The sequence below is a fragment of the Melanotaenia boesemani genome, chromosome 15, assembly GCF_017639745.1.
Source record: "Melanotaenia boesemani isolate fMelBoe1 chromosome 15, fMelBoe1.pri, whole genome shotgun sequence".
NCBI classification, from domain to species: Eukaryota; Metazoa; Chordata; class Actinopteri; order Atheriniformes; family Melanotaeniidae; genus Melanotaenia; species Melanotaenia boesemani.
Window position 1 is genome coordinate 4885983 of NC_055696.1, and position 14733 is coordinate 4900715.

Genomic DNA, 14733 nt, shown 5'->3' on the forward strand with positions numbered 1-14733 from the left:
ATGGGAGGAGGAAGAGGAACAGGAGGAGGAGGAGGAGGAGGAGGGAGGGGGGTTTGGTGAGGACTGTGGGAAAGGAGCGTGCCATCCAAAGGCAGAAGAGGAATCTCTGTCTGTCTGTGTCCATGTCTCCGCTCTGTTCCTGGCTTTGTTCTGACAAAGACCGTCAGTGTCCCGTCTGTCGTTCCACCTCTGGATTTAAGTCGGCTGGATTACCACTTGGACTTTTCACTCATTGTTCCATGCTACCACGATTAAATGGGAGGCAAAGTTGGACCCCCGTGGACTGCACAAATGGTGACAAACAGTTTGATTTTTCTTGCGCTTTTAAGAGTTTCCTAGCATTCATGATGATCTCACTTTTTTTCAGTAAAAGTGTTTTTATATGTAAGAAAAATTGGAGCTCCTTCTAATTGATTTTGTTTATTTATTGTACAGTAGGTTAGTTATTTTACAAAACAATATTTTGAACTTAGCTGGTGAGGTGCATTTGGTGGGGAGAGATGAGATGAAAGGAGAGTTAGAAATATGTGTCCATCTCCACCCTGTCAAAAGTCAGTGGTTCTAACCTTACTCTTTATTTAAAACTGAAAATGTGAATGAAGAGCTTTTTACGTGCTCTATCACAATCAGATTTTTATTTTTGGATAAAGTAAAAGCTTCACAGTGCACTACATGTGAACTTGCATCTCTCCAAGATCTTCATTCTCAAAGGGAACCATCAAGCTAAACTCTTCCCTGTTAACCCACTTAGTAGCCTGATCTCCCCTGTGGGGGGTTCTTTAAAACATCCGTCCTACTCCAGTTTTTTTGAGGAAAGCAAAACCCAAACCAGCAAAGTAGGTGCAGGGAAGGAAGACACCCCCCTCCCAAAGGTGAGAGGGGGGGAAGATGGCAGCTCTCGCCAGCTCTCTCATCAGACAGAAACGGGCAGTCAAGGACGATCAAGCCAACCGACCGGTTGCCAACAAGCGCAAGCCCTGTCCTAAGAGCAACAAGTCCCTGTGCCAGAAACAGATCCTGGTTCTGATCTCCAAAGTACGACTTTGTGGGGGTAGAAAAGGTAGAAACGACAAAAGACCAGGTAAGTCCCTGCTGCTGTTTTCATTTTGTTTCTTGCTTTCTTTCTTGCTTATATTTGGGAATATTTAGGGGGGAAAAAAGACCCAGAAACTTTGCTTTTAATGAAATGAAAAATTTAAACTCAAATTTTAAAAATCAGCTGCAAATTCTGCTGTGGTAATGTCAAATTGGCTACTTCAATCTATGTTACATAACATTCAGATAGATGAAAAAGTCATTTTCATTCCTACTTTTTAAAAATATACCAGATATTTTTGTGGATTTAGTGATGCCATTTTTTAACATCCTCAAATAACAGGGCATACAAAACTACAGATCATCACCGTCAAGAATGAGGCACCATCCAGCCTGGCACCTACTTTTTTGCATTTATTATTTACAAGTAAAATCGACCAGTTTCATTTTGAAGCCCCCAACATCTTATGTCACATCAGCAGTGGTTACATCAGACACTGCTTTATATAGTTTAAATAAAGCAAGTTGGAATGGCTTTTGTGAATACTGGAGCTGTTTCACATTTAAACATAACATTATGTAGACCTAAAAGGACAATGAACTGTGAAATTAGCTAAAAGTCATAATTGCAGTTTCCTGTGCCGACTCATCTCTGTCAGGTTCTCTATGGAAGCAGAACCTCAACTCTGAGGTTCAGCTTACTGTTTGCGATGTTCTTTCTCTTTACCACCCTGTCAGTGAAACAAAACAGATTGCCACAACATGAATATTTTCATTTTAAACTATAGTTTTTCTGTTCATAACTTGGACAGTTTTTGGAGGGAAGTGTGTTTGTTTTTCTCCTACAAATCAGATGTATCTGTCTTTTGGTGAGACTAGTAGACTTTTTAATTATTTTGTTCAAAATTAAATCAATGTTCTACCTTATTTGTGCTAAATTAAAAAGGCAACTAAAGAAAAATTATGCAGAAATACAGAAATGTTACAGAATAAATAAAGCTCATGGCCAGGCCAAGAGATGTGTACTGTATTTATTGACTGTGGTCTGTTTGTCTGGCTGCTTCTTTTCTATTCTGCATAAAAAAGAAAAATAGTTCTATGTTTCTAACACAACACCACAAGTTATAGCCGCTCCTATGCGACATAACAGTAATATGAAACTAATATAGCTGCATTACTTGGAAAAAGTATATTGGAAGAGTATGTTGAATCTGCACTGGCCTAAACCAGACAATCCCTTGTTTTTATAAAACTGGCTGTAAGTTGTTTACATAATGATACCAGATGTTCAGCTGGAAATGCAGTACCAAGGGGTTGGGGGGGTGATGTGGACCTGAATCAAATAGCTCTAAGCTCACACACAGATACATATTAACATTATGGTTTCATGAAAATGTCAACATTGTCCTGCTCTGTCCTGAGATGGCCCATGTGTTGTTTGAGCTGTATGGTAGCTGTAGAGTTTGCATTTGGAGTTTATAATAATGTTGAGCAACAATTTGTAAATGTTGAAAGAATAGCTTTTTAAGTTCATAACAGTTTCATATGCACTAAAAATATCTACTTTAATTGACTATTTTAGCTTTTTTCACCCAAAATTTAATGACAAAATTAGAAGAAAAAGTAAAATGAACAGGAGTTCACAGCTATTTTATTGACTGTCCCACTGTAAGTATTGTAATCCTTGAATGTGTTCAGACAGAATGAATGAATGTGTATAGACAATCACTTGCTAAGCTAAATATTTAATGTTAACTGACCTTCACTTGGATAAAGGTCCAATGTCCAGAGTCAGTAAATGCAGCATGTTATGTACGTCTGTTGTTCTGCATCATTCCTACCATGTTCTAGATCATAATGCAGAATTCATCCAGCATCATCTCAACCCCCATCTCCATGGTGCTATCTGTCATAAAACCACCACATATGACAAGTGAAGTTTAACAGCTGATATTGATGAGGAAACTCCAATAAAACTTTTTCTTGTTATTATATAAGCGTAGGGTTTTGTACAGCAGTAATAAAAGTTATGAAATGTAGCATCACCAAAGTAAAAAACTCTTGATTAAAATATTTCATTGGCTGTTTGTTTTACAAGTTTTTTTTCCACTTTTTTTTATTACTTCACACGACGACCTCAGTTGTAATGATTTGTTCAAAATCTGGACCTTGAAACAAAAGAAAAAATGCTCTCATTTGTGTCACCCTTTTTGTGGCCTCTTTCAAACTTTTATAGACTTGCCCCTGCATAGCTGAAGTATAAATTCTTTCTACCACCAATCAACTGCTTTGTTTGTATCTCAGAACCCAGAATAATTTCCCTCACTACATAAATGGGCCCTAAACAATCAGCCTTGTGCATGCAATATCTGCACAGCACTAATGATTTTGAGAAGACACCTTCTTGTTTCACATTACTACTCTCACTGAATAGCTGAACCTGATCTATCTTCATAGATGTGTGCATGGCTGGCTTATGACAGCTGTTACTAGCAAACCTCATTGAAAGGGGTGTTGCACAAAGTTCTGTTCCTCTGTACAAACCATCTTGGTGGGCCCCAAATGTGGACTTGGTCAATCGATCTCATGCATACTTTTATAATAGTGTTAAACAAAGAAAAAAAATGTTCATGATCTTAGTTCAACCTCTAAATGGCAAAGTGACTTCTCTGATTGTAGTCCTGGTTCATCCGGCAGATACGCTCCTGCATTGCTCAGCTTTTATTGTCTTCCTGTTCATCTTCTTTCCTTTCCTCAACCTCCTCACTGCCTTCAGAGCAAACTTCACTTACCATTTCCTCACTTGCATCTTCTCTATCTCACTATCTGCCACATGGAGGATAGACTGGGTGACAAACATCCTCTTTTACCCAAATGTCCTCTTTTAGAGAGCTAAAAATGCATCCAGGCGGCATATCAAAATTATTTTGAAATTTTTTTCTTCACAAAAGTGTTTGTTTTCATTTTTACGGATCCGTCTAGGGGACACGGATCTTTTTTTTCTTCTCTCTTTTGCGTTAGCACGCAATACTTTTGCATTCCCTTGCAAAAAGGGATGGTCCGAGAGCAAACACAGCCTGTTAAAGCTGTTTTGCTAAGTTACTTTAGGTGTTTCTAGTCTGCATCTGTCCCTCTCAGCATCGTGTCAACATAACACGCACACCTGACAATGACTTTAAGTCCTCCAGGGGGAGGAGGAAGCTGCAGAGTTACCTGGTAATGATGTCACCTACTCTTGGCCGTTCAGAATTATGAGATAACTGGACACATACTTTACTGATTGCCTTGAACGTGCTTTGCCCCCGTGGTAGACACAAAGCAATTCAAACTAATGCTGGTCAGAGGTTTTATTCCCTTATTTTCTTCACAGTTGTGAAACACAGCTTAATAATGGATAATAATGGATCCAGCTAGATGAGGTGGAGACGAGGTGTTTGGAATGATGTTTTTGGCAGCTTGGGGGAAGAAGCTATTCAGCATTTTTTGATCTCTGTGTCCAGTATCTATCAAGCTAGAAAATGAAGAAATATAAATGCAAATTCCCAAACGAACTACAGAAGCAGTTTGTTTGATCATTGATCATCTGGACATGATGATGGACCTGCTACTACTGCTGTGTCTGAGACTGAGGACCATGTGATTCATGATGCTAAGCTTTGCTAATACTGATGTTACAATGTTAAAGTGATTTTGAAAGGTTTAATATATATAACTGCCATGTAAGAGACCATTTGCTAGGATACACCAAAAAACTCACAAGTCATATTTTCCTGTCTGGCTGTAAACTTCTTCTATTCTGTGTCTTATAACATGCAGGCTGGACAGTTTTCTGATTCATGTCACTCCCTTATATTCTAATTAATTCAATGAATGAAACAATTCAGTTTAATTTATAAGGATTTATTATGGATTTGAAGTAGGAAAATTCTTATTCTGTTTTATTAACTAAAAAAAATGATAGTAGATAATTTATCAACATTACAGACCTTGGGGTCTGGTGCATTCAAGGAATTTATTGACACTGAATATGCCATTATTGATCACTTGGAAAGGGCTGAAATATTGATACAAAGTGGAAATGTTCTTTTATCGCAAGAATAATAAAAGTCAAATGATTTGCTGTAACTACTTTTAAGAATTTTTAATTAAGAATTTTTTTTTATAGTAATCAGTCTGTGTTGTCCCTAAATTAATTCTAAAGAGCAGCCTACAGACAACTGCTGTTGATATCAGCTCAAACTGATTTAGTTCAAGTGCTGATCACCTCTTTTCTCTAAGAAATTAAAAAGAAGCTGCTGTCCTTCGCTTAATTTTCTTATCCTGATATTTTTTCTCTCCCGTTTCTAATATACAGACTTCACTTTCTTTGGGAAATACATGACTTTCTCGTCTGGTTGTCTCGCTGTACTCCCTGTAGAGATGTAAAGTTCATGAACGAATTGATTCTTTTGAACAACTCTTTAAAATGAACAATGGGAACTGAGTCACAGTTGTGAGCCATTCATTTGTGAGCTGTTCTTTTTTCATAAACAAATTTTCCACACTGCCTTCATCACGTTTGTGACATCATAGAAGTCTGATGTCCAACATGCTTCATTCATATGAAGCATCTATGTCTAAGAGTATTTTTCGGAAACAAATACTATGACTTCTATCCAAAGCATTTTCTAGAATTTGCACTGGCTGCTCAGGTATATCCTTTTTTTAAATCTATTTTTTTTCTATACTTTTTTTTTAATATTGTGTAGTAGGTTTGATGTAGGTACATATTTTAATTGTTTGTCATTGTTATATATTGTAAAATTTTGTAAAATACTGTAAAAACGAGCCAGTCTTTTGAATGGCTCTTTGAAAGGAATAGCTCCTCGAGATCCAGCTCCCTTCAAAGAGATATAAATCCCATCTCTAACTCTGTGTGTAACTCGGCTCAACAGACCGGTGCTGGTGTGGACTAAACCATTTAGCACAATTTTAGAGGGGTGATAGGGCCCCCAGAGATGGAACACAAAACCACTTTACATTCTAGGATTTTCAAGGGTCCCCACCTGCAGTGGACCCTTTATAAATAGTACCGTTTATCCCCCCCGACACTACTGCTCATTATTTCTGATACTACTTATTCATTCTTCAGCTTCATGTGGTAGTGACATTGGTCTGATTGACATGAAACTGTTAAATTTTGCTTACTTTAGCTAGCAAGTTTAAAAACAATACTTTGGAGTAAATATGTGCCATTGTGAACCATGAAGTTTCCGCCTTCTCTGCTGACTTGAATGCTGTTAACCTCAGTGTCGTCTGATAACATGGATTCTCTAGAACTGCTTTTCAGTACTGAAAGTTGACAGGGTGTCTAATGGAGCAGCTCTTTAGTCACAATTTCTGACACATTAGCCATCTCACAAAAGAAAAATAAAGATTTGAAAATGACTCATGTTGGATGGGAATTTGACCGTATCAACGTAGAATACTTGACTATTTTTACAAAAAGATGCAAAAATATGGAACTTTAAAGCATACTGCACCAATCAAATGTTTTGACACATTAATCATTTAAAATTAATAGTAGTGTTGCAATGAGGTTATATATATAATTTTTTTAATATATGTTTTTTACATTTTTCACTCTGCAAATAAGTTGAACCAAAGAGGTCCCTTTGCTGTTTTCTTCATCTTAGTCCTTGAGAAAGCAATAAGTACTAAAGCTGAAATGATGAGGGAAAAGTCTGTGTCAAACTGACACGAAAGTATAAACCTTCATACATTACTGTCTGGCAGGCTGCAGTTTTGAGAAAATATATCATTTATGTAAATTTTAAAAAGTTTAGCAGATTTTAAAAAGCTTAGAGATTAGAGATTACTTTTCCACATTATGCAACACAAGCACATGTCCTCTGTAATATGTATAACTGTTTGTCATCTGCGCAAGTTAATACCTTCTTACCAGCAAATATGTTAATGTTTCCTCTTTATAGCATAACTCTAAAAAAAATAGATTTATCACCACCTATGTTTTTTAGGAAGAGAGTATCACCTGTCGTATTACAATCACATCAGGACAGAGAAACGATTATTTTTACTTGCTAAAAGCAACAGGCATCTAAAATGATTTACACAGACAAAACTCTGCTGCATATAGATGTGGTGCAGAATGAAAGATATTATGAAATTCATTCGAAAGTAAAGCAGCAACCTGACTTTACTTGCCTCTGTCCTCCTCATCACCCTCCTCAAGGAGTCCTGCACAATCCCTTTGCTATAGAAGAGACCCTTTGAAGCGGTGGCCCTTTCACTTCAGTGATCTGCACTGCTGCCTTCTTTTTTAGATCAATTCAGCTCATTAATGTATAGCGATTAATCAATAATCCACCTCTTAGTTTGTTCAAGGTGGAATCTGATTTTAAAAGGGAAGGATATTGAACTGCCTGCCCCTGTGCATCACCTTCAGTATCTTTCTTTTAGTTACATCAAATGGGCACACAGTCTAAACATGCAACTGGAGGGCCATGCAACTAAGGAAACACCAAACTACAGAGAAAAAAAGACATTTAAATTAAATAGTTACAAAAATTTGGTAGAAGGAATATTATACTTTCCAAAGACAAAATTCTAAAGTAAAAACAAACAATTAGCTGAGTCATTAGAAAACTACTGTATGCAACAAACCTAGACATCTTGAAGTAGTTTGGCAAGGGGGGGGGCAATAGTATGTTTTAGGAGTAAGCATCCGAGGAGCTTGTTGACACTTGGAGCACAAATATAGGCCCCGGCTGGCTGGGTTACAAGGAGAGATCCAGCAGAGGATAGCATTAACCTGACCCCAAGAGATCAGGGCAGCAAACTCGCTTACTCAACAACACCTGATCAGACAATGCAGTGTTATGTAGCTTCTCATCAGAACTTTACTGACTGTGACAGGGGTCAGAGAGAGGGAGGGGCACAGGGAAAAAGAGATGAAGGCAGTTATCTGTGAAGATAAACACAAGCCTAAAGAGAAAAAAAGTTAAGATATTACTGATGTCAAAGACAACTGTATCAAAAGGCTGAAGTAGGTTTCAAGGATAAAATAGATTAAATGGCAATCAAAATTACAGGAAGAGAGAGAGATACTGGAGACTAAAGGGAAGATTGGTGGGACTACAAAAGTGGACATCAGCTTTCTGTATAGCCTTTTTACACCAAAACTAATGTATATGTGAACCTTTTTTAGCCTAATTTCACCTGTTTGTACGTGTTGACTATTTTCATTTCCATTCACAGTGTGGTTACCTTCAGTGGGCCAAGAGTCATGCATGTATTCCTAGAACTGAGCGTTCTTTTGTCAAAGAGTCTTTTCTTCACCAACTATTATCTCTTTAAGGATAACCCTGTAACAGTTATGATAAGAAGGGATTGCTTTCAGCTATCCTACAGATTGTAGTACAATTTCTGAGAAAACTGCTTGACTGCTTCAAACTTTCTTCAACTCTGTGCTTAGTTTTGCAGTCCTGCAATGCAGCACTTACAAGTGAGCCAATGGAAACTGTAGCTGGTAGATACTCAAAAGTATGGCTAAGTCAAGAGAGGTTTGTGTTTTAGGGTAACCATGGCTGTAGCTCAGAAGGAAGAGCAGTCGTCTACCAACAGCAAAGTCAGGGGAATGATTCCAGGCTGCCCCCTATAATTCGGTGACTAAATTATGATTGTAATTATGAGGCAAGACACTGAACCCCTAAGCCTCCTGATAGGTATGAATATGTGTGATAGATAAAAAAAAAAAAAAAAACCTAAAAAAACTCCCAGTAAAATAATAGAATTGCAGTATATATTATGTAGTGTAAAAGTGATTTCAGTGTTCAACAAAGCACTATACAAATACAGTCTATTTACCTCTTTATCCTTGACAAGTCCTCTTTATGAGAGCTAAAAAATGCATCCAGACAGAATTTTTGACGATTTCAAAATTGTCTGGGATTTTTTCTCGATCTTTGCCTCAAATATGTTTATGGTGGATGTTCAGCCAACATTTTTAGGCACAGCCGAGATGTTGAGGGGATCCGGTTAGATGGCCTCAGGATTGGGTCTCTTGTTTTTGGAGATGATGTGGTTCTATTGGCTTCATCAGGTTGTTATCTCCAACTCTCCCTGGAGAGATTTGCAGCCAAGTGTGAAACTGTTGGGATGAGAATTAGCATCTCCAAATCTGAGTTCATGGTGCTCAGCCAGAAAAGGGTGGAGTGTTTTCTCAGGGTCAGGAATGACGTCCTACTCCAAGTGAAGGAGTTCAAGTATCTCGGGGTCTTGTGCATGAGTAAGGGAAAGATGGAGCCTGAGATTGTATTGGTACAATGTCTGCAGTGATGTGGTCTCTGCATCGGTCTGTCATGGTTAAGAAAGAGGTGAGCCTAAAGGCAAAGCTCTTGAGGAACGAAATTGCGAATACAAGTGGCCGAACTGAGTATCCTCCACAGGGTAGCCGGACTCTGGCTATGCCTCCAGTTAGCCATCACCAATTCTGATTCCCTTTTTACATCATTACATTTTGATACATTTATATATAATCTGTAAATAAAGTTTTCCATTTTTGATGAAAACCTTTGATGCAGCCTAATATATCTATTTTTTAAACAAGCTTTTCAAATTTTTCTTTTAGCCTCATTTAAAAGTTTACTTCTAACATTTTCAACAATAATGTGAAAACACGACATGTGTACTGCTAATGTGTGTTACTAAACTGTTATGCCAAATCCAATCACATTCTGATTATGCACACATCACATGAGGAGGTGCTGCTCTAGTAAAGAGTGTTTTGACATTAGAGACCATAGTTTATATGTGAGGTGAGGTTACATGTCATGAAAACATATTTTCTCAATCAATTTCCATTTGAAATAGATGGAGTATTTCAGAATCAAAAAGTTGTAAGCCCTGGAAGTATATAAATGTGTTGAGAATGCAGTATGTAGGAAATAAATCAGAGGGCTGCCTCTCAGACTGAGTGTGTACAAACCTCTGTATTTAGGTAGCAATCAAACAGGCAAAAGCACTTTTGGCTGACGTCAAATGTCTGGTCAAATATGTAATCCTATTTGCTTTTTTTAGACAGTACATCATTTAAATCAGAGGATTTCAAATTAAAATTTCATTTAGAGACACTATCTAAATATTAAAGCTGAATTATTGTTACATGACTAGCATTCATGAAATCTAAAGAAGTTTTAAAACAAGAGTGTCTAGACCAGACAAACAAACGATTAGCAGCTGATTGCTGTTCAGCTCATCCTGCAAAGGTCTTTCCAGCTTTGAATAACCCTCACTTCACCAAGGGGATCTAAAAAATCTGGAACCAAATGTTCAGGATTTAAGTACAGCTGTCCATGTTCAGAAGTGGATGGTTTGTTTCATTCTCTAAATTTTGCCCAAGATGTACCCATCAGATTAAAACCACAATGAAACACGGCTGATTTAATCTTTTCCAGTTTTTTTATATGAAGTAAAATTCACCAGAGACGAAAACAATTGTTATGTATTCATTTTCATTTTGAGGGATTATCTAAGTTTGCATTTATACACTGAGGAAACTGAAAGTAAAGTCAGTGGATAGGATGTGATGGGATAATGTAACTGGAGTTCGAGATTAGGAGTTGTCTAGTGAAAACATGTTCAGCTGTACAAAGCCGGCCAAAAAAAGCCTTAAGTCTCATTCAAAATGAGGTGAGTGGGTGGGTGGGGATGTGTACATAAACACCCTTTTGTTTCCTGTCCCCCCGAAGATCCCACCTTAACCTCCAGCACATACCTGCTAAATTGAATCTGTGGCTGCTTTCATTAAAGCTGACAAAGGTAGATTGAATTTACCTCTAACAAGAGTAAGACAGCGGGGTGGAGGACACCTATAATGGTAATGATGACAGGACAAGGTGAGGGAAATGTAAAGTGTGAGGAGGAAAAGGATTAGGAGACACACTGCAGGAGAACAGTGCTCAAATTAAAAAAAGCAGAATTGCACTGAGCAAATCAAGTGATGTCATTTCAAATGGCAGTTTAAAAAAATCACGTTTTTGATCAAATTAGCAAAAACCCAGTTTGGCAGCAATCACATCATGTAAAAAAACAAACAAACAAACAAAAAATACTACATAATAACCAGGATTTTTGTTGTTATGTGCAGCTCTTAATGGGAATCTAAGGACCTACAACCAAGAGGTTCCCAAATGCTGAATAAGCTGCAATAACTAAGCTGCAATGAAAAATTGGTGCACAGAAAGATTTTCTTTTACATTTCTATGTGATGACGTTTAGATTTATAAAGAAGAACCCACTGAATGAGACTGATATTATCAGGGACACACCAGAGTACGTACTGACAGCTGTCGGTACAACAATCTCTCCGTACAGCTGCTTGAAGCTCGAGAGAATCGAAAGTCAAGCAGTGATGGTTGAGGCTTATGAGGTTGAGACTTTTGGGTCAAGTGCTCTAGTTTCTGTTTTAAACTGTATAGTCGTGCAAAAAATGTACACCCAATTTAATTTGTAATGTGGCATATATAAAAGGATGATAACAACACGTGTTAGGTAGTAAAATTAGGTTAATAAAACCAACTCAAATGAAAAATAGCACAGTGCACATAACGTTGTCATTATTCATAAAATCTGAACCAAAATGCAGAATCAATGAGATCAAATACACTACGATAAATGATCATCAGTGAGTGTTAAAATCTTCTTAAAAGCAGAAGTTCTGTCAATTTGATCGTGTGGAGCACTCAAAGAGGAATGATTTTAAAGAAACAACTGTTTCTTTTTATCAGTCCGGGAGAGCTTTTCAAGTCATCTCAAAACAACTTGGAGTTAATCCAAAGACCTTGTTGTGATGAGTCCCAAAGCAATCAACCACTAATCTTTTGTTTGTCTGGTTAAGATTTTTTTTCTTTTTTTTAATGTCTTGTAAATTTGATAAATGCTCATTTTATATTGATATCTTAGAACTGACATTGATTTTAAAAGAATAAAACATTTTCCCATGACCGTAAATGTTTAAGACCTGAGAGAAAAGGCCACTACTGTTTTAGTTTTAGTCTAATCTAACCAAACATGTGTTGACATTTAAAGGCAGAAACTAACTCTTAAAGCGTAAACAGTGACAAGGGAGCAGTGATTAAATCTTAATTCATTCAAAGTCATAATTTTCCTGTAATGGTCTGTTTTCTGTGCATGTTTTTTTTAAGTGTTTTTCAGCACAAATGGAGGCATGTATATGTATCAAAACTGTATCAGAAAAACTTAAAATCTCAAAGTAATTACCTGAAAATCTATGGATTTTCTCCTCTAGTGAAAAGCTGCCATTGAAGCATCTGAACTCATGCTTACTGTGTGTGTGAAAATCTCACGGTCAAAGTGCATCAATGAGTAACTCAATGCAAGTTGAAATTCTGAATCTTTTCTTGTTTGTCACTGTGCAGAACTCACAGGCGTGATCGTGACACTTTCAGACAGAGGTCTGAACCCTAAGGGGTGCAGAGGATGCTGTTCTTTGTTTGCGCTGCATATATTAAAGTGGCTATTTGTGTCCTTGCTGGAGGGTCTATAGAAGGAAAGGAAAGGTGAAATGCGAGACTTGGCGGTCACGCACTTGTACTTTTGTATTCATGTAGTTCATGTGAAGCCAAAAATGACATTTCAAAGAGAAGAAATTAAATTTCATGCTATAATGTTACTGATGAAAAGCCCTAGGATAGTGCTGCCCCACATCACTCTCACTCCCCTGAGCTGAGTATGTTGCTAACTGTCACTGATATGTTCCTGTCATAATGCTAATGAAGCACATATGTGATTATTGAATGTGTGTCAGTGAAGCAGTGAGAGTCCTATTTGCTCCTGTTCGTGTTTGACATGCTCTTGTCAGCACCATTAATAAGCTGCAATAACTCCACCTCACTTATGTGAACTGCTGCCATTGTCACTTTAAATGATTTATGAAGCCTTGAATTCAAATTAGGAGGTCACTGTTGAAGCTGCAAGTGATGCAAAGCACTTCCTCCGCTCCTGTTTTATCTGTAACCTCACCCCATCCTGCAATCCCTCTTCGTCCTCCTCTGCAACATAATTTTTCTGCCTCCCTCAGACTTGTCACGCTGTGCGTCTTTATATCACTCTGTCATTGCCCTTTACTGTTGCTGTCCTTCTCTCTTTTATTTCTGGACAAACATTCCTCAGAGATGGCAGCTAGTGTAATTCCTCCCTTGCTCCTATCCCCCTATATCTTCTCATAAGGTTGATAATTACTAGCAGCACAGTAGAGCTCATGGCCCAGTTTAGACAAGGGAAAAAAAGGGAGGAACCACATTCTTCTTTTATTTGACACAGAATCAAACTCCCTACAAGAGACAGATGTGTGTGTGTGTGTGTGTGTGTGTGTATATATATATATATATATATATATATATGCCATGCAGAACAAATTAACATATGGTCATGCATGTGAGCAAACATTCAGCATGCATGTATACACGGACTTTGGTGAAGAGGTAAAGGAAGTGTCAGGGAGCTCTATAATATTGCAATAAAAGCCTTGGAAAACCCCGTCTTGTTTGGGCAAAGCAGAATAAGAAGACGACATGTCCTTGGCAGCTCAGTCATGCAGGACCCCAGTAATTACCTTCAACTTTATCAAGAGCTGTGCTACAGGGACATCAGCCAGCTACACACTGTGTTCAAAGCCAGATAAATACATTAGTGTAATGATAACCAACACTGAGACATACATGATGCTGATTAGCAATAAAACTCAATCGCTGCTTATTTTTCAGAGCAATTACATTGCAGTGAAGGGTTTAAGTGTCCTTGATGGCAGCCATGAGGCATGAAGTGATTACCTTAGGTTCTTATGTGCACTGACCTCATTTGCACAAAGACACACATAATTGCTGTGTGAACGTTTGTACCGTAGGGCTAGGCGCCATTCTCCCCCTGGTGATTTCCAAAATGATCATCAGCACTGACTGTAAATTGATGAGGGGCATCCCTGTGTAAATCCTACAGAGGTTTCTTCTGGGCTTGAAGGCAATCTCACTTAAAAAAAAAAAAATACTCTGATTACTTGTGCTTTTAAAAACTTAACACCTTATCGTTGTGTTGTCTTTAGGAAAATGGCATACTTGATGCTCCACATCAATATGCAAAGCCTGAAAATGAAATGCAAAAATCTTTGCTGAGGAAGTAAGAATGACAAATGTTGCACTTACATTTCAGTGTAAGCATTTTTCTTGAGGATTTTCAATGTCATATAAGAGAACTTGCCTCTAGTAAAGTCCAGATGCAGTGTCTTTAAAAAGCCACATCCCATACGGCACTCTTTCTACACACTTTCTTTACTGCTTGTTGGCTGCAAATCATATTTTCCCTCATGTGTGAAGAGGTCACTTGGATACAAGCCTGCTGATGAGTGAACATGTTGTCGGGTGCACTGACAACAACTGTGTGTGAATGTACATTAATAGACAGGGAGCCCTCTTTGACCCACACGCCACTGACCTGGATCAGCAAATGTTTTCAGTCACTCAAACCCACACATGTCCCAGGAGTGATGAATGTAGTCACACACATCTCCTCTCAAAGGGATATACCCGGGGCAGTGGAAGCTGCTCGGTGTGTTGCTGCCATATTCAGTCACAATCATAGGAGGAAGACATAGATGTGGCATTTTTCTGGCACAGTTTGGTT

General features: G+C 37.9%; 1 protein-coding gene across 1 annotated transcript in view; it reads left to right on the plus strand.

Moving 5' to 3' along the window:
• Window positions 1-635: 635 nt before the first annotated feature.
• Window positions 636-14733, plus strand: part of fgf11b (fibroblast growth factor 11b) — a 47027-nt gene continuing 32929 nt past the window's right edge. Inside the window, exon 1 of the mRNA XM_042007477.1 lies at window positions 636-1081. Within this exon, the coding sequence (XP_041863411.1) occupies window positions 889-1081 (193 nt within the window). The 5' untranslated portion in view covers window positions 636-888. The remainder of the gene's footprint in view (window positions 1082-14733) is intronic.